The sequence below is a fragment of the Zalophus californianus genome, chromosome 8 (assembly GCF_009762305.2).
Source record: "Zalophus californianus isolate mZalCal1 chromosome 8, mZalCal1.pri.v2, whole genome shotgun sequence".
Classification (NCBI taxonomy): domain Eukaryota; kingdom Metazoa; phylum Chordata; class Mammalia; order Carnivora; family Otariidae; genus Zalophus; species Zalophus californianus.
In genome coordinates, this window is record NC_045602.1 from 20,980,321 (window position 1) to 21,008,178 (window position 27,858).

At 41.2% G+C, this 27,858-nt stretch overlaps 2 protein-coding genes across 11 annotated transcripts in view; one reads left to right on the plus strand and one right to left on the minus strand.

The window, feature by feature from the left end:
• Nucleotides 1-21,990, minus strand: part of DTNB (dystrobrevin beta) — a 217,641-nt gene extending 195,651 nt beyond the window's left edge. For 4 of the 10 annotated variants that reach the window (XR_003524810.2, XR_003524807.2, XM_027623160.2 and 1 more), the window contains exons 1-3: nucleotides 21,788-21,988; nucleotides 20,373-20,567; nucleotides 4,103-4,170 (exon numbers count right to left, since the gene is read on the minus strand). Coding sequence is in view for 5 of the 10 variants with exons in the window: in XM_027623160.2 (XP_027478961.2) it covers nucleotides 4,103-4,170; nucleotides 20,373-20,509 (205 nt within the window). In the remaining 5 variants the exon portion in view is untranslated. Of the gene's footprint in view, nucleotides 1-4,102; nucleotides 4,171-20,372; nucleotides 20,568-21,787 lie in introns of all 10 variants that reach the window. The other 6 variants (XR_003524809.2, XR_003524806.2, XM_027623159.2 and 3 more) reach the window with 4 other exon arrangements.
• On the plus strand, nucleotides 20,996-22,296 carry LOC113938377 (basic salivary proline-rich protein 1-like). Its single transcript, XM_027623823.1, has 2 exons — nucleotides 20,996-21,052; nucleotides 21,352-22,296. Exons 1-2 carry the CDS (start codon nucleotides 20,996-20,998, stop codon nucleotides 22,294-22,296), a joined length of 1,002 nt encoding a protein of 333 aa, XP_027479624.1.
• Nucleotides 22,297-27,858: the final 5,562 nt, after the last annotated feature.

Below are 27,858 nucleotides of genomic sequence, written 5' to 3' on the forward strand. Positions count from 1 at the left end.
AGAAACCACAGAGAAGTGATCATGAAAATGGCATCTATCGGAACACATGGAATGCAAAAATAGAAAATCACAGGAAAGAAGTTCTTAAGTGCTTACATAAGAGAGGAAAAAAGTCTGAAAATAAATGGCTTGAGTTACTCAACATAAGAAGTTGGAAAAAGAACAATAGAATCGCCTGAAGTAAAAAGAAGAAAGTAATAAACACAATAGCACAAAATAATGAGGCAGAAACAAAGATACATGGAAAGGATCAACAAAGCCAAAGTTCCTTGAAAAGTCCAATAAAACTGACAAAATTTTGGAAAAGAAAAAATAAAATCAGAATCTGAGCCGGGAGGCCTGGCATCAGACATTTTGTAGTTTCACCTATAGTTTAGCACCAGAGTTAAGAACTACTGTTCTAACTTACCACCTTTCATTTTTCTTAGTGATTTTATACCATATAAGAATCGTAAGCTACCAAATTACTTCTTTGTAATTTATTCCACTCTTCTTTCAATAAATATTTATCAAGCTACTGGGGCTACCAACATAAATAGATGTGATCCTTATTCTCATGGCACTTAGAGTCTATAAGAGAAAATACTAAGCATAGAAAGAATAGTAGGGCATTTAAACATACTGTCTAAAAACAGAAAGGCTTAAGAATATTATAGAAAGGAATAATAGTAAAGGTCACACAACATGAAAAATTACAACCTAACTAAATTATCAAATCATTATGACTGTTTTCATGTTATACAGCAAAGTTGGGTCACTGTGACAGAGAACTCATCATATAGCCTGCTAATCCTAAAATATTTACTTTCTGACCCTTTAAGGAAAAGACTGTCAGCCCTAGCACTATATTTACAGAGTAAAGGAGAAATATATTCATCTCAAGAGAAACAGAAAACATCTGATAAAATTCAATACTCATTCATGATTTAAAGAAAGTAAGAGTAAAAACTCTTGGTAAATTAGAACCTAGAAGTAGTTCCCTAACCTGATAAAACAACACAAAACCTACAACAAATGTCATTTTAATAGCAAAATATTACTTCTATCAAGTCAAAAACAAGGCAAGGATGACCGCTATCCTCCCTATTCTTCAATATAATATCTGAGAGGGCGCCTGGGTGACACAGTCAGTTGAGCGTCCAACTCTTGATTTTGGCTCCAGTCATGATCTCAGGGTTCTGGGAACGAGCCCTGCATCAGGCTCTGTGCTCAGCAGGGAGTCTGCTTGTCCCTCTCCCTCTGCCCCTCTCCCTGGCTCATGCTCTCTCTCTCTCTCTCAAATAAATAAATAAAATCTTAAAAAAAAAAAAAGAGTTGCAAAAATAATAGTCCAAACTGTCTTTCTTTAAAAATAATACAGTCCCAAAGAATGTACAACATCAGGAATGAACCCTCGGGGTGCCTGGGTGACTCGTGTAGTCAGTCTGGATGATCTTTTAGGAGTTTTGTAGTTCTGAGTCTCTGATTGCTAGTCATCCGAGCCAGAAACCTTGCAGTAACTTCCCTCTACCTCACCTTCCACCTCCAAAGAAATCACAAAATGCAGCTGAGTTTTACCTCATAAGGGAGTCCTGGATGATCTGTTCTTCGTACCACAGTGGCTTTGAATCCAGGCTCTAACGTCACACTGCCTGTATTTGGATCTTGGCTGTATAACCTTAGGTGACTTGACTTAATCTCTGTGCCACAGTTTCCTTGTCCATAAAATGGGAATAGTATCTACTTCATAGAATGATTGTGAAGATTAAATGGGATAATGTCACTTAGGCACTTAGCACAGTGCTGGACCCAGAGTAGTAGGTATTTAACGTGGTTAGTTTTGATTAATATTTTATCATTGTTACTTTTCTGAACTAAAGCAATCTGTTTTGGATCCCTTCTTCCACGGTCAACCCTTTCAAATCTGTGATCGGTGATGCTGTATGGAGTGAACTGTATAAATCTGTGTTACTTCCTTCTTAAATCCCTTTAGTTGCTCCTCGTCACTCTCCCAAGAAAGCCTGAGCTCCTAGGCACACCAGGCAAGCCCTCCCGCAGGCAAGCCCTCCTGGTCTCTTTTATCCTCAGTTCTCAGGTTGCCAGTTGCCATCACCCACCATGTGTGTCATTTCCCAGCAGTACTGAATTGGCTTTGCTCCTGCAGTTGGGCTCACCTTCATCTGCCTTGTTGCACCTGCTCACCATTAAGGCTCAGCATAGGGGTCATCTTTTCATTAATTTTTTAACACATTTATTGAAAATCTATTATGTTCCAGGCACTGTTGTAGGTGCCAGGGTTAAGGGGAAAACAGAACATAGTCCCTGACTTCTCGCATACTGCTTACATTTTGGTGAGGGGAAACAGACAAAATAAGGAAACCAAGTAGATAAACAATAAATCCTGATACTAAGAAGTGCCTGGGGTGCCTTCAGTAAATAAACATGAGCATGCAAGGGAGCACAACTAGGGTAGATCTTTGGAGTAGAAAGGTATTCTGTGAAGATTTGGGTTTGCTGCTTAGTGAATGTCATCATTCTGAAACATAGAGCTCAGACAAGTGGCCTTTCTCTGTAACAAACTCAAGGATATGGACTGTTTTGGAGATCTTTGGTGAGTATGGCTTCTTGTCTCCCCTCTTTCTTCATGGGAAGAATTGCATTGCTGACAGTGGTGCCTGCTGCTAAAAGCCATGCTCTCTCCTTTCCAACATCCCCCCAGATCTCCAGCATTATTACCTTCTATGGATGTAAAAATCATCTTTTGTCAGCCTTATCATAGGGTTCTACCATCTAGGTTTTGGGTTGATTTTATGGAAATTTTGAATCTACTGATCTTTCTGTTTGCATCTTGGCTGTATAACCTTAGGTGACTTGACTTAATTTCTGTGCCACAGTGGGTCATTAATAGATTTTTACTTATCGTAGGTCTATCCATCTTTTTTTTTTTTAAAGACTTCACTTTTTTAGAGCAGTTTTAGGTTCACAGTAAAACTAAGAGGCAAGAACAGCAAGTTCCCATAGCACACATGCACAACTTCCCCCATTAACAACACCCCCCACCAGAGGGTACATTTGCTACAACTGATGGGCCTGTGTTGACAAATTGTAACACCCAAAGTTTGTAGTTTACATGAGGGTTCATTCTTTTTTTTTTTTTAAAGATTTTATTTATTTATTTGACAGAGAGAGACACAGCAAGAGAAGGAACACAAGCAGAGGGAGTGGGAGAGGCAGAAGCAGGCTTCCCGCGGAGCTGGGAGCCCGATGCGGGGCTCAATCCCAGGACCCTGGGATCATGACCTGAGCTGAAGGCAGACGCTTAACGACTGAGCCACTCAGGTGCCCCTACATTTGTGCTTTTAATTATTCCTATAGCTTTAAGTGTTGTCCTAACACGTAGTCCTCTACACCTTAGAATCTGTATCTAGTAAAAGGTAACTTATACAATGTATTAATTATTTCTCATTACCTGCAAGCTCATGGTAACAAGGGAGTTACAGCAAGAGATCTAAACTGACTGGTGTGCCTTGGGGCACCTGACTGGCTGAGTCAGCAGAGCAGGTGACTCTTGATCTCAGCACTGTAAATTTGAGACCCACATTGGTTGCAGAGATTACTTAAAAATAAATCTTAAACTCACAGATATTCTAGGTAACATTTCTGCCTTAGTATTAACGATCTTGCTGAAGAAAGCAATTCAAGTCAACTCAATTATAATATATGCTCTGGCTTGAGGTCCGTCAACTCCATGATTCTTTAACTCCCTTTCTTCCCTACCTAAGCTTGGGACATGCTAATTTGTGAGGCACCTGGGTGGCTCAGTCGATTAAGCATCCAACTATTGTCTCCAGCCTCCGTCATGATCTCCAGGTCATGAGATGGAGCCCCGGGTTAGGCTTCGTGCTCAGCAGGGAGTCTGCTTGAGATTCCCTCCCTACCCCTCTCTCTCTGCCCCTCGGCCCACTCATACTCTCTCTTTCTGCCTCTTTCTAAAATGAACAAATCTTAAAAAAAAAAAATTGGAACATGCTAATGCTTAAAGCTGTGACTTCATCAGGGGAAAAAAAAAAAAAAGGCATCCCCACACATACAGACAAGGAATCCAGAAGCACTCAGGACTCACGCATTTCTATGAACAGCTGCCTTTTCTCCGCCATGGTCTTCCGCTTGTTCCCACTTTCCTCAATCATCCTAGAAACAAAGAAAGATACAATAAACCACTGCAATTTGACAATTCAACCAAGTGCTTATCATTCTGTTATGAAGAGGTACAGAAAACCAAGCCGTAGATGCACATTTAAGAGACAATTAGTAAAAATAAAGTGGAAGCCCGATATAGAAAAAGAAAAACCAGTCCCTTTATTTACTTGATAGCTTCTATAATATTATAAAGTCAATAATTAAATGAGCTCGTACACTTGCTTCCTGTGCTGAAAATATGGGGCTATGTCTTCTTTCTAACTATGATTATTTTCTCTGTGGAGTCCTGGATTGGTTGGGACACAGCTTCCCATATCCCTACTGTTTTACCCAGATAAACATGGTACTAAATATAATTTAGAAAATAATTATAATGAAAGACTAAAGAACATAATAGTTATTAGCTTATACATAAAAGACATAAATAAAATCTTCTATTTTCATATTAAACAAAGAAAGTATTCATCCCCAAACTCAAAGAACTACTAGAGATAAATTTTTTAGCACACAGTAATAGTTTGACAGACATAGGCTATGCCAGTCACTGTTAAAACTCTTTCCATGTGCTACCTCATTTAATCCTTCCAACAACCCTAGATACTGGTATCATTATTATTATCTCCATTCTATAGATTAGGAAACAGCCTGGAAAAGAACACTAACTTGCTTGAGGGCACAACTCAGAAGTGGTAGAGTCGTGGTAGAGTCAAATCCCACCCTTTCACTAAACATCTTACATAATCATTGCTTTTAGATGCACACTGCCAAATCTCCACATCCAAAAAGCTAAAAAAACAAATAAGCCCATTGCACAGACCCTACTGATGCAAAATCTGTGATAACTGCAGCTGAATTTTGCCTTATTCTGTGAAGAAAAAATATCTAGACAAAGAGCATAAGCCAAACAATTTCCCTAAGGAGATTAAACTGTTGTAAATCATGGAGTGATTTATATAGCACAGTCTCAAATATATTAGAATCACAAATTAAATGATAACTACACATATTACATGTCCATTAAAACAAGGTACCTGGCAAAGTTTAGTTTTAAATATAACCTAAAGAAAATTTAAAATCTAAATGCATTCCTTAACATTCTACAACTAAAATTTTGATAATTAAGACCAATCCTTTCCTAAATCATTGACGTATTACCAAGTAGGCTTTAACACACATGATGGTTACTTAACAATTTACCCCCAAGAGAAAAAAAATTTAAACAGGAAGAAAGACAGACGCTTAACCAACTGAGCCACCCAGGCGCCCTGCAAGTCTTGTTTTTTTCTCTAGGACCTAGATTTCATTATATTTTTGCTGTTTCTAGTTGCTTTGTCTTTTGGCTTTCTTTCTCTGCCTGCTGCTCTGCCTACTTGTGCTCTCTCTATATCTCTCTGTCAAATAAATAAATAAAATCTTAAAAAAAAAGAAAATAAATAAGTTCTGGCAGGGGAAAAAAAACATATGACAGGAGTGTATCAAAGGAATACAGAAGCCAACTGAAAGTTCTCAATGGCCAAAGTTGGAACAATTTCAGCAACAACATTAAAGAGTATTAGATATCCTTAAGTTGATACTAATATAAATGAGTGAATAAATTAACAAATGAAGAATTGACAAATATCCTAGGCAGGAGAATTCCAGATTATTTATGTAGATACTTTGCCCTAAAGAAAGTGGAGCATAGGGGCGCCTGGGTGGCTCAGTCGTTGGGCGTCTGCCTTCGGCTCAGGTCATGATCCCGGGGTCCTGGGATCGAGCCCCGCATCGGGCTCCCTGCTCTGCGGGAAGCCTGCTTCTCCCTCTCCCACTCCCCCTGCTTGTGCTCCCTTCTCTCTCTGTGTCTCTCTCTGTCAAATAAATAAATATTAAAAAAAAAAAAGAAAGTGGAGCATAACCCCCCGCTCCTTAAGTGTGAGCTGCACACAGTGACTTCCTTCCAAAGAGGAAAAGGGAGAGGGACAAATACCCTGGCAGTGGAGAAATCTGACAAACATGAACTCAGCCAGGTGATCGAGGTCAACAGTGACTAATTATGTAGATAGGATGTACCTCTGACATGATGTGATGAAAATGGCATTTTACTTCTAGGGTCTTCTGCCCCAAAACCCATAAACCCAGTCTAACCATGAGAAAAACAGTAGGCAAATCTCAATTGAGGGAAAATATACCAAAATACCTAACCAGCACTCTTCAAATCTGTCAAGTTTTATCAAAAACTTGATGAGAAAAGCCTAAGAAACTGATAAAGCCGAGAGAAGTCTAAGGAGACGTGGCAACTAATTATAATGTGGTATCCTGAACAGGATTCTGGAACAGAAAAATGTCATGAGGAAACACTACAGAAATCTGAATAAAACATGGACTTTAGTTAATAATAACACATCATCACTGGTTCCTTAATTGTAACAAATGAACCACACTAATGTAAGATGTTAATGAGACGGAACAGGCAAGAGGTACATACAGGTACTCCCTATTACTGTTTAATTTGTCAGTAAATCTAAAACTGTTCTTAAAAAGTTTTTTTTTTAAAGACAGAACAATCACATATTTCTTTTCCTTTATTCTCTTAACTGATTTAAAAAGCAATTGCAGGGGTGCCTGGGTGGCTCAGTCATTAAGCATCTGCCTTCGGCTCAGGTCATGACCCCAGGGTCCTGGGATCAGGCCCTGCATCGGGCTCCCTGCTCAGTGGGAAGCCTGCTTCTCCCTCTCCCACTCCCCCTGCTTGTGTTCCCTCTCTCCCTGTCTCTCTCTGTCAAATAAACAAACAACATCTTAAAAAAAAATAAATTAAAAGCAGTTGCATAGGGGTGCCTGGCTGGCTGGCTCAGTCAGTGGAGCATGCGACTCTTGATCTTGGGGTTGTGAGTTCAAGCCCCATGATGGGCATAGAGATTACTTAAAAATAAAATCTTTAGGGGCGCCTAGGTGGCTCAGTCGATGATCTCAGGGTGTAGGACAGAGCGGCCCCCCCCAATGTGGCTCCACCTTCAGCGTGGAGTCTGCTTATCCCTCTCCATCCCTCTTTGACCACCCCCCTGCCTGGCTTGCACTCTCATGTCACTCTCTCTCTAATAAATAAATTAATTTATTAAATTAATTTATTAATTAAATTAATAAAATCTTCAAAATAAAAAGCAACTACATAAAACAATATCTATAACATTATACTATTGGGTCTGTAACATATAGAATTCCCTGAGAAGACATAACAATCCTAAATGTCTACATACCTAACCACAGTGCCTCAAAATACACTAAGCAAAAATTGATAGAACTGCAAGGAGAAATGGATAAATCCACACTTCCACTTGAAGACTTCAATTCTCCTCTATGATCAATACAAGTAGAAAGTCAAGATGAATATGAAGGACTGAACAACACCATCAGCCAACTAGATCTAACTGATACTTATCGAACGTCCCACCCGATAATGGCAAAATACAAATTCTTTCCAAGTGCACATGAAGCATGCATCACCAAGTTCAGAAGAGTGAATACCTCTGGAGATAAAAGCAGAATGATGTGACTGCAGAGGGACACCAACTCTATTTAGCTATGTTTTATTTATTAGACTGGGTTCTGGGCACCCTGTATTATTCTTTACACTTTATAGGTCCTATCTCATAATAAAATGTTAAGTCATTTACTTGGAGTATATTCTCTGATAAATCTTTTCTTTAGAGGGTGGAGGTTGGGGAGGCAGGACTCCATATGATTTATTATTGAAATGGAGTATATCAAATACCACAAGCTCTGTACATTTATCCAAATGTACACGAACTCTTGCAAACTCCAAATCTGATATAATATTTATTACTTCGATCTTTAGCAATGTCTTCTGTGAGTATCCCAACAAAGAATGCATTTTAGTCACCAAACTAAAGCTACTGATTTGTCTATATGGTATTTCAGCCACTTTTACCAAAACAGGAAGAGCAAAGATTTATGGCTTTTTATCTTTTACTCCTAAAGTAAAAAATCTCCAAAGAATCTTCTAAAAATGTATCACTAATAATTTTTAATGTACTAGATTAATCAGCTCATGACTATAATCACTGAAAATTTTCAATAAGTTTGTCTTCATATACCAAATGCTTAGTTTTAAAATATCTCAACTGATAACAGTAACTTCATACTATCATTAGTGAATATCTCAAGATATAATATACTCAACAGTGCATATGAACCCATATATCAAATAATATTTAACAATTTTTTACAGATTCCTCTTCAATCCACTTACATCATTGTTCTACACATTACATTAGACTGACAAGCTTATAATATAAATAAAAGTATCATCTCTGCGTTTTTCTTGTTGTTCCTGTGTCCTTGCATTATTACTTCAATCTTCAGCTGAATCTGAAACTTCAACGTGCAATTTCTTTACAGGAATCCTTTAAGGCCTTTGTCTATTTAGCAAGGTTCATCTAATTGAAATCAGATAATATGATCTGAAAGACCACTAAGCCAGGCAGAGATGGACTTTAATATGTCCAAACAGAATGTAAGCCAACAAGTAAAGAGGCTCACATGACAGGCCCCTCCAGGCTGTGATGTCCCCAGTACCCCCCTCAGGTTACTTAGCTTACCAAACCCGATGTATATCACCATAGAGATGGACTAAAGTGTCAACCTATGGACAAAATATTCATAAAAGTTAATTGCCCATATTTTGTTATACCCTACCTGGAGGATCATTTTGCATGCATCTCCCACTCTAGAAAACACTGCTCTTTACAAAAAAAATTTTTTTAATTAAAAATAAAAAAACAACCACCCCAGAATGAGAAAATGGGACTGTGCTAGGTTTGAGGAACAAATGAGTAACATGGGTGGCAGAATTAGATGAGGAAATTTAGAGCCTACGTGGTTAGTTAACTTGGCCTAAGGTTACGAAGTTGGTATTTGTGGAGTTAGGCAACCAACCCATTTGACTCTAAAGCCTACTCTCCTTCTGCTGCACCACATCGCCCCCTCCAGGGCAAACATGAGGAGTGAGGAAAATACAGGTCCACAAGACGTGTTGCTGGTTTAGACTTCATGTTGCAGTTAAATGAAGTCTGGAGACTAGTGCAACAAAATGTCTGGACCCTTGTTAGTCCTATCTAGAAAGCAATATGCTCCAGAGCCGGACTAAGTCTGCAAGCAGGAAAGACTAAAGGAAAAGACTACTGGAAAGAGAGCAGGCTCTAGAAATGTTTCCAGAATATCTCTGTACTACACCTACGTGTTAAATAGCCTTCATTTCCCTTGAATCATTTTATTAATGTCTTAACACTTCCAGCTCTCAGTTACTTCAAAGCATCCATGTAACAAAACTTCTTGAGCAAATTCACTGTCTCCCAGCAAAACTATCAGTTTTTCTCTGGATGCCCATTTATTTAAGAAGTCAGAGATAAGGGGCGCCTGGGTGGCTCAGTCATTGAGCATCTGCCTTCGGCCCAGGTCATGATCCCAGGGTCTTGGGATCGAGCCCCACGTCAGGCTCCCTGCCCCTCAGGAAGCCTGCTTCTCCGTCTCCCACTGCTTGTGTTCCCTCTCTCGCTGTCTCTCTCTCTCTGTGTCAAACAAATAAATAAAATCTTAAAAAAAAAAAAGAGGGGCGCCCAGGTGGCTCAGTTGTTAAGCATCTGCCTTCCACTCAGGTCATGATCCCGGGGTCCTAGGATCGAGCCCTGCATCGGGCTCCCTTCTCCACGGGAAGCCTGCTTCTCCCTCTCCCACTCCCCCTGCTTGTGTTCCCTGTCTCCCTGTCTCTCTCTCTCTCTAATAAATAAATAAAATCTTTTTAAAAAACTTAAAAAAAAGAAGTCAGAGATAAGAGAGATTGTCACTAATTAGTATTTACTGTAACTAGTCAAACTTCCCTGAAAGAGAACTAACTTCCTTGCTTATTTCAGGAAAATTCTCAACTATCCTTCCTCTACCACTTCTTTTCTCTTCTCCTTTAGATTAAAAAAAAAAAAAAAAAAAAGCCAGAGAAAGTAAATGTTTGTGAAACCCTAAGATTTTCTTTTTTACAAATCTGAAAAAGTTCTCTAGGTTCCAATAAAAAAACATTCAAAACTTCACTCCACTACTACAAAGAGCTTCGAATAGCTGATATAATCACCTCATAGGGCTGTGGTAACTATTAATAAATTATGTAAAGCATTTAGCACAATGCCTGGCACAAAATAAGAGCCTAATAAATATTAACTCCTATTATTATTATCATTATTATTGATGTTATTGTGTAACTACCCTCTTGGATGATGCATAGACTAGAATCCTATAGGCAAGACTCTTTCCTAATTTACAATTCTTCTGATTTATTTAAAGGTATAGAAATATTAGGGCACCTGGCTGGCTCAGCTGGAAGAACATGCAACTCCTGATTTTGGGGTCATGAGCTTGAGCCCCAATTTGGGTGTAGAGGTTACTAAAAAAAATAAAATAGACTTAAAAAAAATATGGTATACAGATATAGACTTGGAAGAAGAGTAAATACTTTGTTATCAATCATCTGCAACACTTTAAATTTGGAATAGAGAAAAGGTTCTAACAAAAGGGAAAGGAGGTAAGGAGATAAAAATGCAATGTGCCCAAAGAATCAGAGAAAGAATGTAACAGAAGGCAAGCCACTGAAAGAAGAAACAGGTGCCTCTAGTGTGCTAAAGACAAACCTCCTAGTTTTTCCCAAAACCTGCTATGGGTTGCTTAGTTAATAAGAGGAAATTTTAGCTCTAAACAAAGATTCTAAACTACTTACCTAATTAGGAAATACTAAAAGCATATGAACAATAAAAGGTACACTCCTGAAAGGACATGCAAAGCTCTAGTTTTCAGTCGTATTTCAGAAAACATATCCTTGCTAGTTATTTCTATAGTTAACCTTGTTCCTAGAGATTTTTTTTTTTAAGATTTTATTTATTTGTCAGAGAGAGCACAAAGCAGGAAGAGCGGCAGGCAGAGGGAGAAGTAGGCACCCTGCCAAGCAAGGAGCCTGATGCGGGACTCGATCCCAGGACCCTGGGATCATGACCAAGCCGAAGGCAGACGCTTAACTGACTGAGCCACCCAGGCGCCCCCCTGAAGACTTTTTTTAGACAGATATTAAGAATGACTTTTTCAAATGACTTTGGAATTAATGAAAAGAAAAGAAAACCAATTAAACAGCAGTGTGCAACGGTGCCTGCCTGGCTCAAGTGGTAAAGCATGCGGGACTCCTGATCTCAGGGGTAGTGAGTTCAAGCCCCACACTGGGTGTGGAGATTACTTAAAAATAAAATCTTAAAATAATTAATTAATAGCAGTGTGCAGCCTTCACATAGAAAGATATTAACAACTCCTTCTCTGTGTTCTCATATCTTTAATTTCAGCTAACACATTTGTAGTAATGCTTATGAGCTAAAAAGCCAAAACAAAGCAATGGAGAATCAGAATGGGAGGGCTTAGAAATGACCTAACGCAGACCCCAAATTTTGAGCATCCAGATAAATGTCTTGTCTCAGGTGACAGTTATACTTCACAAGAAAGAACTGGAAATAGAAACCCAGAACCCCTAACTCTTGGTCCATTATACCACCATTCTATATTAGTATAAAATGTAGTAAAAATTATAAACCAATATGAAAAAGTGCAACAGAAAAAAAAGGTAAATGATGAAAACAAGCAAATCACAGAAGAGGAAATCTAAAGAGCCAATAAAAACATCGAGCAATGTTCAATCTCACTAGTAATCAGAAAAAGCTATATTAAAAGCCAAAATAAGATTATATTGTTCATCCAGCAGATTTGCAAAAATTAGAAAGCAGGGAAGCAACAGAAGCCGCACACCACTGGCGCAAATGTCAACTGGTAAAACCACTTCAGAATGGAACTGAGTAATACCTGCTGAAGCTGAAGATGTGCATGGCACATGAGCCAGTGTTTTACTCCCAGGTACATGCTCTAAAAGATACGCATGTGTGCACAAGGATATGTGACAAGAATATTCATTGCAGCATTATTTGTAATAGCAAAAAAAAAAAAAGAAACCCAGAACAAACGAACTGCCAATCCACAGGAAAATATAAAAGTAAACTGTGACATAGTCCAAAAACAGAATCCTATTCTGCCAAGATGAAAGCAGAACAGCTACGTATACCTATAGATGAGTCTCACGACACTGAGAGGGGGAAAAAAAACAAGTTACAAAAAAAATAATTAATACTGTTAATATAAAGTTTTTTAAATGCAAAATAATATATGTTTCAGGGCTATTTATGTAATAAAAATATGAAAATATGTATAGGAATGAAAAGCATTGAATTCAGAACATAGTTCCCTCAAAAGGGGAAGAGAATACAATTGGGTAGGAGTTATGTCAGGGTTCAAGCTTAAAAGGAGCCTGGTTTCTTGAGCAGTATGTACACAGGTAGCACTATTTTTATTCTCCAAGTCTTTTTGAAAGTCAATGTTTCATAACGTCCAGAAAATTAAAATAAACTCAAGGTCCAACCAAAACAGTTTACTCCAGAGCCCACATGCTTAACCATGACACTTTTCATTCTATGTTTCTTTAAGAAAGATTTAGTCATTATAAGAAATCTCTCAAGAAGATGTAAAACATCAGACTGGGAAGAAGTAATGAAGTATCTGACTAAAGAAAAAGTCTCAGCGCGCCTGGGTGGCTCAGTTGTTAAGCGTCTGCCTTCAGCTCAGTTCATGATCCCAGGGTCCTGGGATCAAGCCCCACGTCCGGCTCCCTGCTCAGCGGGCAGTCTGCTTCTCCCTCTCCCACTCCCCCTGCTTGTGTTCCCTCTCTCGCTGTCTCTCTCTCTCTCTCTCTGTCAAATAAATAAATAAATAAAATCTTGAAGAAAAAAAAAAGTCTCTTAAAGAAAACATACTGGAGACACAAAGTGGTCCTATCACCATGCTCAGGAATCATGTAGGTAGGCCAAAACACAAAACTCAAGTTGAACTGGAATGACAGTCTTCTTTTAAAGACAGCATGTAGAAAGGACTCTGAAGTCTGCCCCGGGTTCAAATACTAGCAGGGTCACTGATTAGCTGTATAGCCCTAAAGAAGTTATAACTTCTCTGAGCTCAGTTTCCTCACCCATATACTTGAGATACCATACCTAGCTTCCAAACTTATAAAGATTAAAGAATAGTCCTTATCTATGAAAAGCACCTGATACACTATAGCCTCACAATAAATAACATTATTACTCGCAGAAGAAAGTCTCTCTCTGGCAAGAGGAGACAGAGCAGAGAGAAAAGTTAAAAGGAGGGAGTAAAGAGTCTACAAAAAGAAGCCAGGAAGAAGTGGGAATGGTTAGGGGCTGAACAAATCCTTGTAGAGTCCCAGAAGTTACCCAAAAATTGTTGTTGTGTTTTTAAAGAGTTTATTTATTTATTTGATGGAGAGAGACACAGCGAGAGAGGGAACACAAGCAGGGGGAGAGGGAGAGGAAGAAGCAGGCTTCCCACGGAGCAGGGAGCCCGATGTGTGGCTCCATCCCAGGACCCTGGGATCATGACCTGAGCTGAAGGCAGACTGAGCCACCCAGGTACCCCCCAAAAATTGTTTTAACTGAGGACTATTTCATTATAGTGAAGCTTAGTTACAAGAATATTTAGCCCACTTCTCCCTCTCCCACTCCCCCTGCTTGTGCTCCCTCTCTCGCTGTCTCTCTCCATCAAATAAATAAATAAAATCCTCAAAAAAAAAAGAATATTTAGCCCAGACCTAATTATTATAGCATTTTAGTTCTGTTATTAGCTTATTTATAATGTTAATACACAAAAATTCAAGATCAAAGTTGAGTTTTCTAAAGATTCATTTTTTGTGAAAAAAATGCATTATCAAGTAAATCATATACAATATATGTTTCTCTCAGTTATCTGCAACTCAGAAAGTTGTCTGTCCTACTCTTAACATATTAAAGAGAAAACAATGATAATTTCAACAAATGCCAAAAAAAAAAAATTCAACACCCAATAAAAATATAAACCAGGGGCACCTGGGTGGCTTAGTTGGTTAAGTGTCTGCCTTCAGCTCAGGTCATGATCCCAAGGTCCTGGGATTGAGCCCCGCATCAGGCTCCCTGCTCAGTGGGGAGTCTGCTTCTCCCTCTGCTTCTGCCCCTGCTCATGTACTCTCTCTCTCTCTCTCTCAAATAAATAAATAAATAAAAGCTTTAAAAGAAAAACAAAAAAAAACACGCACACACAAGCCAGGACGCCTGGCTGGCTCAGTCGAGGAGCATACAACTCTTGATCTCAGGGTTGTGAGTTCAAGCCCCACGGGGGTGTAGAGATTACTTAAATAAATAAAACTTAAAAAAAAAAATACAAACCAAGAACAGATGAAAACTTCCATAAACTGACAAAAGAAATCTACCAGAAACCTTCAGTAAGTATCATATCTAATAGTGAAACACCGGAAGCATTCTCATTCAGGAAAAAGCTAAAAATGCCCATTATCATCTCTGCTATTCAATTTTTGTACTGGAGGGTGGTGTGGAGATTAGAAAGAAGCCTGGTCAATTAAATCTTCTAATCAAAATAGCCCAGTAAGTAAACACTTTGATGCATCCCCTCCACTCCAAATACACAGCAATAGATAAAATATTTTTTAAATATATTTTTAAATAACTTGGGGTGCCTGGCTGGCTCAGTCGGTAGAGTATGTGACTCTTGATCTCAGGGTTGTTAAGTTCAAGCTCCACGGTGGGTATAGAGATGACTTAAAAATAAATATATATATATATATTTTCTTTTTAATGACTTAAGCAGGCTCAAAAACAAGATAAAACTCCATCTGGATCAGAAACAAAACAGATACACAAAAATGTAAGCAGGACTGAAGCTACAGTCTTGCTGGATGCTGAGTCCAGAAGCAGGTGCATACCTTCTGCAGGGCAACAGTGACAAAATAAAGGAGGTGGAGAAACAGGAGACATCTGAGCCAGACTCACCGCTTAAAGCCAAGGATGAAGCTGGAGCTGAAAGGAAGCTACAAAATACTGCTGCCAGTCTCTGCCTAGAGCTACGGTTTATGTAATGCTCTAGGCCTAGAAAAGTGGGAAGATAAAAACACAGCCTCATGACCAGGAACTGAACCAAGACATTCACATACTCTGTGAATCGATCTAAAATAGACCCAATTATCTCAAAGAGTAGGACCCCTGACCCACCATTATTATACCTGACTTCTTGACTATGGTCCAAAAAGACAATGGGAACACCTGATATATCTCACAGAGAAGGGTGAGCACAGAAATAAGGAAAACAAAATCAAAAGCACTCACACTCGAATGAGTCTGTAAACAAAACTTCAAAAGACATAAAGAAATATAATGCTAAGAAAGATGGCCAACAAAAGCAACAATTAGAATAAGAATTCATTCCAGATAAAGTTTCATTTTAGAGAACAGTCTGACAAAGACTTATTTTTTAAGTACATTTAGGGTGCGAGGATATACATTTCTTTAATTATTGGGAATGCAAAATTGTACAGCCACTTCGGAAGGCAGTTAGGCAGTTTCTTATAAAGCTAAACTCTTATCATGCAATCCAGCAAAAATGCTCCTATGTATTTACTGAAAAGAGTTGAAAACCTGTGTCCAAACAAAAACCTGAACATGAATATTTAGACATTTCACTCATAATTGCCCAAAACTGGAAGTGACCAAGATGTCCTTCAATAGGTGAATGGTACTGGAATATTATTTAACAATAAAAAGAAATAAGTTACCCCGATGTTTATAGCAGCATTATCAATAATAGCCAAACTATGGAAAGAGCCCGAATGTCCATCGACTGATGAATGGATAAAGATGTGTTATATATATTGGAATACCACTCAGCCATCAAAAAGAATGAAATCTTGCCATTTGCAATGACATGGATGGAGTTAGAGTGTATTATGCTAAGCGAAGTCAGTCAGAGAAAGACGAGTACCATATGATTTCACTCATGTGGAATTTAAGAAACAAAATGGATGAACATACGGCGGAGGGGAAGAGAGCGAGGGAAACAAATCATGAGATACTCTTAACTACAGAGAACAAACTGAGGGTTGATGGAGGGAGGTGTGTGGGGGATGGGAAAGAGGGGGCATGGGTATTAGGGAGGGCACTTGCCATAATGAGCACTGGGTGCTCTATGTAAGTGATGAACCACTGAACTCTACTCCTGAAACCAATATTGAACTGTATGTTAACTAGAATTTAAAAGAAGAAACAAACAAACAAACAAACAATCAAGCCAAGAAACGACATAGAGGAACTTTAAATGCATATTGCTAAGTGAAAGAGAACAGTCTGAAAGACTACAATACCGTATGATTTCCAACTGTATGTCATTCTGGAAAAGGCAAAACTATAGACACAGTAAAATAATCAGAAGTTATCAGGAGCTCAGGAGGAGGGAGGAAGGAATGCGTAGATGGAACACGGGATTTTTAGGGCAATGAAATTATTTTGATGATAGTGCAATGACATTACATGAAATGTCATGTGCTGACATTAATGATGCATGACATTTTGCATTTGTCAAAATCCACAAAACACAAAGGACACAAAGAGAAGCCTAATATATACTATGAACTTAAATTAATAATAATGTATCAACATTGATTCATCAGTTATAACAAAGGTACTACACTAAAACAAGATGTTAATAACAGGAGAAACTGCAGGTGGAGAAGAAGGGGTACATACTCTCTACTATCTATCCATTTTGGTCATATTCAGTCATGTACATAATTTTTTTTTTAAATATCATGGATGGGGTGCCTGGGTGGTTCAGTGGGTTGGGCGTCTGCCTTTGGCTTGGGTCATGATCCCGGGGTCCTGGGATCGAGCCCTGTGTCAGGCTCTCTGCTCGGTGGGGAGTCTGCTTCTCCCTTTCCTGCTCCCCCTGGTTGTGCTCTCTCTCTCTGAAATAAATAAACAAAAATCTTTAAAAAAAAATATCATGGACAGTTCCACTTCCGCGTATATACACAAAAGAACTGAAAACAGGGACTTGAACACCATGTTCATAACAGCAGTATTCACAATAGGCAAAAGGTAGAAACAATCTGTGTCCACTGATAGATGAATAAACAAATGTGTATATACATAAAATGGAAGAGTATTTAGCCTTAAAAAAGGAAGGAAATCCCGACACATGCTACAATATACATGAACTCCAAAGACATGCTAAGTGAAATAAGCCAGACAAAAGGACAAATATTGTATGATTCCACTTACATGAGGTACCTGGAGTAGTCACATTCATAGAGACAGAAAGCAGAATGGTGGTTGCCAGGGGCTGAAGGGAGGTGAAAATAAGGAATCGGTGTTTAGTGGGTACAGAGTTTCAGGTGGGGAAGACGAAAAAGTTCCGGACATGGACAGTAGTGATGGTTACACTATAACATATTGTTGGTTACAATATAACATATTGATGGTTACAATATAACATATTGTTATATGAAGGTACTTAATGCCACAAATGTACACTTACAAAGGGCTAAAATGATAAACTGTTGTCATGTATATTTTACAATTTAAAAAAATGAGAAAAGGTGCTGAAAAACTGGTTATCTGAAGTGGAAAAAAAAGTCTCTCTTCATTATCGAATTGGGGAAAAAAAGTTTCTCTTCATTACACCACATAGAAATTCCACATGGAAAGCAAAACTTTTTTTAATTTAAAATTTTTTAAGTTCTATTTATTTAAGCAATCTCTACACCCACTGTGGTACTCAAACTCACAACCCCAGATCAAGAGTGGCACACTCTTCCAACTGAGCCAACCAAGCACCCCCTTTTTCAGTTTGGAAGAAAATATAGAAATATATAATTCATACACTGGGGTAGAGAAAATTTACTTGAACCAGACACACACAGGGGCACCTGGGTAGCTCAGTTGGTTAAGCGTCTGACTTCGGCTCAGGTCATGATCTTGGGATCCTGGCATTGAGTCCCACGTCAGGCTCCCTGCTCAGCGGGGAGTCGGCTTGTCCTTGTCCATCTCCCTCTCCCTCTGCCCCAGCTCGTGCTTGCTCTCTCTCTCAAATAAATAAATCTTTAAAAACAGAAACAAAAGCAAAAAACTAGACTTGACACAACCTTTTTTTTTAATTTAAGGGAAATTTTTTCATAAATACACATTAAAATTTTAAACTTGCATACAAAGACACTGCTAACCAAGGGGAAAGGCAAGCCTCAACTAGCAGGATGCATCTGCAACACATATATCCATCAAAGAATTAGCATCCAAAGTAACACAACTGTCTGTCCCTCAGTGAATGAAGAATGAAAAAGGGGATTTAAGTATACACAATTGAACATTACCTAGTATTAAAAAAAAAAAAAAATGAACCAGATCCACAAGTTCCATGGTTAATCTCCCTGAATTAAAATTTAAAATGTGCACCCCCTTTGCAATTCTACTTCTTTCATTCACTGCAACAATGTCTGAAACGGTAAAGAGCTTAAATGGCCTTTAATGAGGAGACGGTTAAATAAACTATAGTACAATGCACATACCACATAAGAGATCATGTAGTAGTCAAGAAAAATCAGGTAGATACCTATGTTCCAACATGGAAAGATCTCAGACATTTTGGTAAGGGGGAAAAAATGTTGCAGAACAATGTGCAGTATCACATCAATAACTTAAGGGTGGAGGGAAATTCTGTTTTTTCGGTATTACCTATATACAGATGAAAATGCAAAGGTCTGGAAGGATAACAACAAACTGATAACTGCAATTTCAGTAGAAAAGGGAGTGGACCAAGGGGGCATTTATTCAGTCTGTACTATTTGAGTATTTTATAAGTGTGTGTTCATGAGCCATTTGCAGAGCTGCAGTACACAGCCCCACAGACTGTGCATGAGACAACCCCAGGAGGTACATCTGCAGGGATTCTGCTAGGAATGGTACCCCCTAAAGGTGGGCAATATACATCCTGCACAACTAGACACCACAGCCCTGATGCTTGTATAACTAGAAGTAAATGAGAGGGGATAGACTATAAATCAGCATGAGGGAATTTTCTGGGATGATGTAAATTTCTTTTTTTTTTTAAGATTTTATTTATTTATTTGACAGAGAGAGACACAGCGAGAGAGGGAACACAAGCAGGGGGAGTGGGAGAGGGAGAAGCAGGCTTCCCGCTGAGCAGGGAGCCCGATGTGGGGCTCGATCCCGGGACCCTGGGACCATGACCTGAGCCAAAGGCAGACGCTTAATGACTGGCGCCCCAAAATTTCTACATCCTGATTGGGATAGTGGTTACAAAGTACATATATTTTTCAAAACTCAGACATTTGAGTATTTTATTGTATGTCAACTGCACATCCATAAAGTTGATTTTAAAAGAAATATAAACATATGGATATATTATAATATCACTGGGAGAACCTGGAATAAGGCACCCAAAATTACAGGACTAGGGTACCCCAAAACAAGAACTGATGGACTCCTGCTGGTTGTACTCTGAAACAAAAGAGAAATGAACTTAGTTCTTCAAGGCTTACAGAACGAGACCAAATCTGGATTAATATTACCCTTGTTTTTTGGGTGCCTGAGTGGCTCAGTTGGTTAAGCGACTGCCTTCGGCTCAGGTCACGATCCCAGAGTTCCGGGATCGAGTCCCCGCATGGGCTCCCTACTTGGCAGGGAGTCTTCTTCTCCCTCTGACCTTACGCCCTCTTGTGCTCTCTCTCACTCTCTCTCTCAAATAAAAAAAAAAAAAAATCTTTAAAAATACATATATTACCCTTGTTTTTTATAAGTGGACACGAGCGCCCTTAAAAGATTTCTATTAAAGTCATAAAATAAAAGAAAAAAAAGTCATAAAATAAAAGGTAACGGCATTCTATTGGTTTTAGTGGAAAATCTGTCTTCATGCATAGGGAACACTCAAAAACCTTGCTAGCACAACTTCAGCTACGTAACCCTCTCCAAAGGTAATTCCACTTATGTATGATAAAAATCCTCATAGAACTCATAAAAGGTCAAGTTTTAATTTGGCAGACAAAGTAATCCAACAGGCACTGCAACCCCGGGCACTGAAACAGCAGCTGGGAGCTAGAGAGCCCAGAAATCCAACCATGGCAGACCACAGGTAGAATTGCAGCCCTTAGAGCAGAGATACAGTCTCTTACTGCAGATGGAAGATCCAAGAACCCGGATAAAAGAGAAAAAAAATGTTACCTAGACAAAAGTACTCTTCTTCCTCGAGTGATAGAAAAGAGAAGGACCAGAATTGGATGATTTGAAGCAATGTCCCAAGAAGTAAGCTCCTGATGGCCAATATGCAATAAAGATGTGGCAGGGTGGTCCCAAAACATCACCACTCCATTACCCTGGCCATTGCTTTAAATTCCCAGACCTAGAAACCTGGGTTACCTTACATGACAAGAAAAAAAAAAAAAAAAGAAGAAGAAGAAAAAGGAGAAGAAAAGAAAGAATATTTCAGGAACAGAGGAAGTCCATCAGCCATCCCTAATACCAAAATAATTAATACTGCTGCGTGTAAAATACAGCAAAACCTTGCTTGGTTCATTCATTCATGCAGTAACTATTTTTTGCCTGACTGCTGGGCCAGGCACTGTTCTTGTCATTGAGGATTTAGCAGTGATAGTCACGGAGCTTAATTCGAGGAGGGAAGGAAGGGAACTTCCTCTTTCCAAATTTCTTCTTCCCTTCTCCCCCTTTAAATGTTAAGCAGAACTGCCTTCAAAACTCTCCCAAATTTCCCCCACAAGCTCCTCTGACTCTTCTGCTTTATCCCCAAACCAAGCAATTTATGGGAAAAGACCTAAAGTGAATGAAGTATGAGGCGAAATTCAATGCCACTTTGTATTCTACACGCATACCTTCACTACCAAATTGTTAGCACCTAAATAGCAAATTACGGTTGTGTTTTACACTATTTTGTGGCCCCAGTGCTGACCACGGTTCTCTAACCCAAAGTAGCTTAATCAATAAACGTCTGCTAGAAATGCTGGAAGGTCTTCCTAATCCCAAGGCCTGGCACAGGAATTTAACAGCAAGCATTTGTTAGCTCCATCCTCCCTCCTCGCAGGACACCTTCCTTTCAAAGGTGACCTCGGTGCACAGGTTCACTGTTAGGAGCCTCGGCAAACAGTGTTTGGGGGTGATCTGAAATACATTCCCTTCCCTCTGCCAGGGCCTAACTGCCTCACCTGCCCTCTGCCAGGACCTGCCTCCTTCGCCCCTTACAGCACCTAACGCACAGCCTCCTCCCAGCGAGCCGGGCTTCAGCAGCATCAGCCCGGCGCTCGCACCCCGGCCCCGCGCCCTGCGGCCACGGTGCGCTCGGGACCCCGGAGACCTCCCCTCCCCGGCCCGGGGCTCCGCTCCATCCCCTCCGCTCGCCCCTCCAGGGCCGGGCGCGCGGCACCGTCTCCCCCCGCAGCGCGCGCGGTGCAGCGGCCCCGGGTCCCGGAGCCCCAGCCCTGCCGCTCCCGGCCCTGCACCCCCGCAGGCTCCCGAGGTCCTGGCGCTGCGCGGGCTCCTTCCCGCTCCTCGCGGGCGCGAGGCTCCAGCACCCTGCTCCTCTCCTGCAGCCCGCGGCCGGCGCCGCGAACCCCCACCTCACTCACTTCCCGGCCGGAGCTGGGGACGTCGAGAGGGTCTCGGGCGGCCGCAGCCTCCTCCGCCTCCTCCGGCCCGGCCCCGGCGGCTGAGGTGGCGGCGGCGCCCGCTCAGGCCCCGGAGCCGCCCCCGCGGGGAACGTTCTCAGGCGCCCGGCTCGCGCAGTTTCCCCGCCCGGCACGCGCAGCAAGCCCGCCCCCGGCGCGAGGGCGCGAGGGCGCGAGGGCGCAGGGCGGGGGGCGGGCACGCGCCGCCTGCGCGAGCGCGCGGCCGGGGGCGGGGCTTCCGCCGCGCGGAGGAGGGGGCGGGCAAGCGGGCCGAGTTCCCTCCGAACCCCGCCCCCTGCGGCCGAGCACGACCCAGGCGCCCCCCCCACCCCAGCTCCCAGGCTGGCGTGCGGACGCGCAGGGGAAACCTGCCCCCTTCGGGCTGGTCCCGCACGCTGGCGGCGGGCGGCGGAGGTGCGTTTCAATTCCACAGGTATGTGCCGGACAGCTGGATACTAGGCGCGCCGTGACTATAAGGTAAAGAATGCAAAAAACCACCCTTGAATCATTCATCCGCGCCTCGAGCAAGAGATCTTGCCCTGAGGGATTTTTCCGGAAAATTGATTCAACTCAGCGAGCGCTTACTGAGCACCGACTCCGCGCCTACCGCTGTACCAGGTGCTGTGTAGGTACACCGTCACGGTCACGGCCCCTGGTCTCTAGGTGCGCATAATTTAGTGCAAAAGCAGCCGTGTAAACAACCCGGCCTGGTGACCCATGCAAAGCCAAGCCACAAGGAGATGCTATGGGAGGGCAGAGGAGGAAGAGATTACTTCCGCCTGGACCATGTGGAGGGGTTCCTGGAAGAGGTGGCATTTGTGTTGCGCCTGAAAGGAAGAAAAAGAAAGACGTTCTAGGAGAAAAAAAGGAGTGCATCCAAGGCTAGGTAAACAGTCTGGACAAGGGAACTGAGGGGACCCAGGTTCACCATCTCAGCATCAGCTCTTTTGTTTTAATATTATCCATTTCTGATAGAATCCTTTCCAAACTGTGTGAAACGTAGGAGATGATTCGAAATTAGGAACAGCTATGCTTTTCTTTTTTTTTTTTTTTTGACGGTTCAAAGGATTTTTTCTCGCCATTCTTTAAGGCCCAGATCAGCAGTCCTTTAAGGACAATTGCTGTGTGAGTGCAGGATGGAAGTCCCTAAGCGAAGAGCCCCCAAGCCAGTATGCTTTGCGTCTGGTTTTCACTGCTTTCTGGCACCTTATGGTTAGGCAGATCGCGCCACCTCCTGCTGTCTGCCGGCCTGCCTGCCTTTAGAACAGCCTCTTCTCCTCTCATGTTCCTATTTTTAAACTCCGATGGTGAAGAAAATGCTGGTAGCCAACTTTGCTCAGTGAGGGTAAACAGGTTCCTCAAAAAAAGGACATCACCTTTCACACATGAATTTTGGGACTCTTTTGCACACTTAGGAGAATTTTTCATGTGTGTGCAGGGTCCTGACTGTGTTCTGAATATGCTGAGATACTCAGAATACAGGCAAGAGACATCTTGTTTATTCATTTACCACTTACTGAGCACCAGCTATGTGGGAGGCTTTGAAAGGGTGAAACATTGATCCTACCCTTTGGAGAAAAGATGTGTAAATGAGATAAAATAAATATGTTGATATTGTTTGCTATATTTGCCCTATCGACTGAAACCGAGGTAATTTCAGTATGTGAGCTAGACTATAATAAACTATTCTGGAAATTAACTAAGTACGCTTGTATTAGCATCTCTCCTGTGCCATTCTGTACCTCATCGCTTCCCACACCCTCAGAAAACTCTTCAAACATATTTCGATCGTGCCCCAGCTCTCACTCCCAAAATTATCAACCACTCGTACCTTTTCCTTCACCATCTGCCATTTTCGAGCTCTTCTTGTCCTCAAGAAAAAGAAACACCTCTGTCCCTCTGCATTGTGTTCTAGGTACTGCCTGTTCCCTGTCTGTATTTTCCTGCACAAACGTCCTGAAAGTATTTTGCACTCCTCTCTGCCAACTCAGCAGCTTCTCCCTCGTCAACCCACAGCTCTGTAACTTCTGTCCCCACCACATCACTGCACTGCTCAGTCATTAAGGGCTTGCTTAATGCCAAATGCCACAGGCTGTTTTTGAGTCCTTGTATTACTGAGCTCTTGGTGGCATTTGACGACACAAAGCACCCTACTCTTTTTGAAACTCCCTTGGCCTTCACGACATGACTCACCTCCTCACCCCTCTGACCTCTCCTGAGTCTCCTGGGTTCTGTTCTCATCTTTCATTTCACCCCACACGATCTCCCGAAGCCATTCCATCCACTCCCTGTCTTCGTCTGCCACATATACCAGCATCTCCCAAGTGTGTTATCTGGCTCAGACCACTCATCTGAGCTCCACAGACACAAAGCCTGCTGGACTTCTCCACCTGGATGCCCTACAGACACCCCAAGCTCTACGTGTCTAAAAGTCTTTAGCATTACTGTCCACTCAGTTGTCCAGTTTAGAAACCTGGGAGTCATCCTTGATTCCTTCCTTCCCATCCCCACCTCACTCAACAATCCTGTTGATGGTCTCGTTCCTTCCATTCCATATTCCATACTGCATGTCAGAAAAAACTGCAATGTTCCTACTTTCCCTTGCTTCAATACCTTTGTGCTTATTTCTGTCTTAGTTTGGAGTGTCCTTTGAGTACAAGCAAAGAACATCCAACATAGGTGCAGCTGAAGTTCCACATATATTGAAACTTTCTGGAAATAAGAAAATGTAAACCTATATAATGAAAGAGCCTCAGTGTACTTGGGGAAATCATCACAAAATGATCAATTCTAAGAGCCAACCTCTTAAAACTATTAGACAAAAATAAGAATTTTTCAAAGCCTCAGTGCAAAAAGTTCAAATTACTTAAAAGGGTAAGGACATGGGGCTGCAGTACACTAAAGATGTCTGCAAATTCTTTGTCCCTCCTTTTGTTCCAGGCTGGCCCAAATGAATTGCTTGACCAATAGAATGTGTGACGTATACGGGACTTCCAAGTCTAGGTCATAAAAGTCTTAAGAATCCACCTGGGTCTTTGAGAACACTTGCTCTTGAAGCCCTGAGCCACAGTAGGAAATATCTAACTCCCATGGGCACCTGGGTGACACAGTTGGTTAAGCATCCGACTCTTGGTTTCGGCTCAGGTCATGATCTCAGGGTCCTGGGATGGAGCCCCGCATCTGGTTCTGCGCTCAGCATGGAGTCTGCTTGTGATTCTCTCTCACCCTCCCTTCACCCCTGCCACTTGTGCAGTGTCTCTCTCTAAAACAAAATAAGTAAATCTTTTTAAAAAAATCTAACTCCCTGTGGAGAGGCTCTGAGATGGCATAGAGAGTGAGAGAGGCTAGCTGGCCTTAGCCGATGTGAGTGAAGTCATCATGAATGCCCTATATCAGTTCATCCATCCATCCATCCATCCAGTATCCAGCTGGGTACCACTGAGTGACCCCAGTTGAAGCTATGTGGAACAGAAGAATAATCCAGCCAAACCCCACCCAAATTCCTGACCCCAAAAATTGTGAAATTATAATCAAAATAGTTCTCACCTTAAACCATTACTTTTCAAGGTAGATTGTTACGGAATCTGGTAACCAAAATATCTGGCATCAGACTTCTCAAGAGCAAAGCAAAGCAATAGTGATGCAGCATTTTCTAAAAACTCAAGCAAGGAAAATGCAAGCTAAGGGATTTTGTATCCACCCATCCACACTGTTTTTCAAGCATTGAACTCTGTAGAAGAAAAAAACAAACCCTCTTTTTAAAATGCAAGAACTCAAAGAATAATATGCATATAAGCCCATTCTAAGTATTTACTAAAGCAGGGGTCAGCACACTTTTTCTAAAGCACCAGACAGCAAATGTTTGGGGTTTGCAGATCTAATATTCAACTCTGCCATTGAAGCACAAAAGCCTCCATAGATATATACAAAGAGTGAGTGTGGCTTTGTCCCAAATAAAGTGCATTTACAAAAATAGGCAGCCAGGGGCGCCAGGGTGGCTCAGTTGGTTAAGCGTCTGACTCTTGGTTTTGGCTCAGGTTGTGATTTACCGGTGGAGAGATCGAGCCCCACATTGGGCTTCCTGCACAGCAGGGAGTCTGCTTCTCTCCCTCACCCTCTGCCCCTTCTCTCTCTAAAACAAATAAATAAAATCTTTAAAAAAAAAAATAGGCAGCCAACTTGATTTGACCCATGGGTTGCAGTTTGTCACTCCTATGCTAGATAAAAAGAAATAGAGAAAGTTACTTCTCCCAAAAAAACACAAGACCCATATGATTTAAGAAAATAACATACTGGGGCGCCTGGGTGGCTCAGTCATTGGGCATCTGCCTTCGGCTCAGATTATGATCCCAGGGTCCTGGGATTGAGCCCCGCATTGGGCTCCCTGCTCCACGGGAAGCCAGCTTCTCCCTCTCCCACTCCCCCTGCTTGTGTTCCCTCTCTCGCTGTGTCTCTCTCTGTCAAATAAATAAAGAAAAGAAAAGAAGAAAATAACATTCAGTGACCAAGTAGGGTTTTATATTAGTCTGCTAGACCTACCATAACAAAGTACCGCAGATTGACCTAAAGAATAGAAATTTATGGGACACCTGGGTGGCTTAGTCGGTTAAGCATCTGCCTTCGACTCGGGTCATGATCCCAGGATCCTTGGATCAAGCCCCGCGTCGGGCTCCCTGCTCAGCAGGGAGCCTGCTTCTCCCTCTGCCCTGCCGCTCCCCCTGCTTGTGTGCTTGCTCTCTCTCTCTCTCTCTCTCTCTCTGACAAATAAATAAATAAAATCTTAAAAAAAAAAAATAAAGAATAGAAATTTATTTCCTCACAGTTCTGGAGGCTAAAAGTCCAATATGAAAGTGCCGGAAGGATTGGTTTCTTCTGAGGCCTCTCTCCTTGGCTTGTAGATAGCCTTCTCCTCCCTGTGTCTTCACATGGTCCTCACTGTATACTGTGAGTGTCTGTCCTAGGTCCTAGGGATACTAGTCATAGTGAAGTAGGGCCCACCCTAGTGACCTCATTTTATTTTTTTATTATTTATTTACTTACTTATGTGTTTATTAGTAATCTCTACACCCAATGTGGGACTTGAACTCATGACCCCAAGATCAAGAGCCACGTGCTCCTCCAACTGAGCCAGCCAGGTGCCCCCTAATGACCTCATTTTAACATAATTATCTCTTTCAAGATCCTATCTTTAAATACAGTCACACTCAGTACTGAATAGGACTTCAACAACCTAAGTATAAAGGCTAAAACTGTAAAACTCTTAGAAGAAAACATAGGTGTAAATCTTTGTCACCTTGGCAAAGCCTCTTTAGATACACACATAAGCACAAATGACGAAAAAGTAGATAAATTTGACTTTATCAAAATTAAATACCTTTGTGCATCAAAGGACACCATGAACAATGCAAAGACAGCCTACAGGATGGGAGTAATTATTTCCAAATAATATACATGCTAAGGGACTTATATTGGGAATATATGAACAACACAATTATAACACAGATAACTCAGTTGAAAAATAAGAAAAGGATTTGAACAGACTTTCCTTCCGAGAAGATATATATATATATCTGGCCAATAAGCACGTGTAAAGATGTTCAACATAATGAGCTCTTAGTGGAATGTAGATCAAAAACATGAGATACCACTTCACTCCCACTGGGATGGCTCCCAAAAAAATCACAGACAATAGCAAGTGTTGGTGAGGATGTGAAGAAACTGGAACCTTGATACATAGCTGGTGGGAATGTAAAAAGGTGCAACTGTTTCAGAAAACAGCTTGGCAGTCCTTGGAACGTTAGAATAACATTATCATATGCCCTAGCAATTCTATTTCTAGGTACATACCCCAAGAGACTTGAAAATATATGCCCATACAACAACCTATACACAAATGTTCACAGTCTTATTTATAACAGCCAAAAAGTGAAAAGGACCCCAAACTCCATCACCTGATAAATGGATAAACAAAATGTGGTACATCCACCCATATGATGGAATAGTATTTAGCAATAAAAAAGAACAGAGCAGGG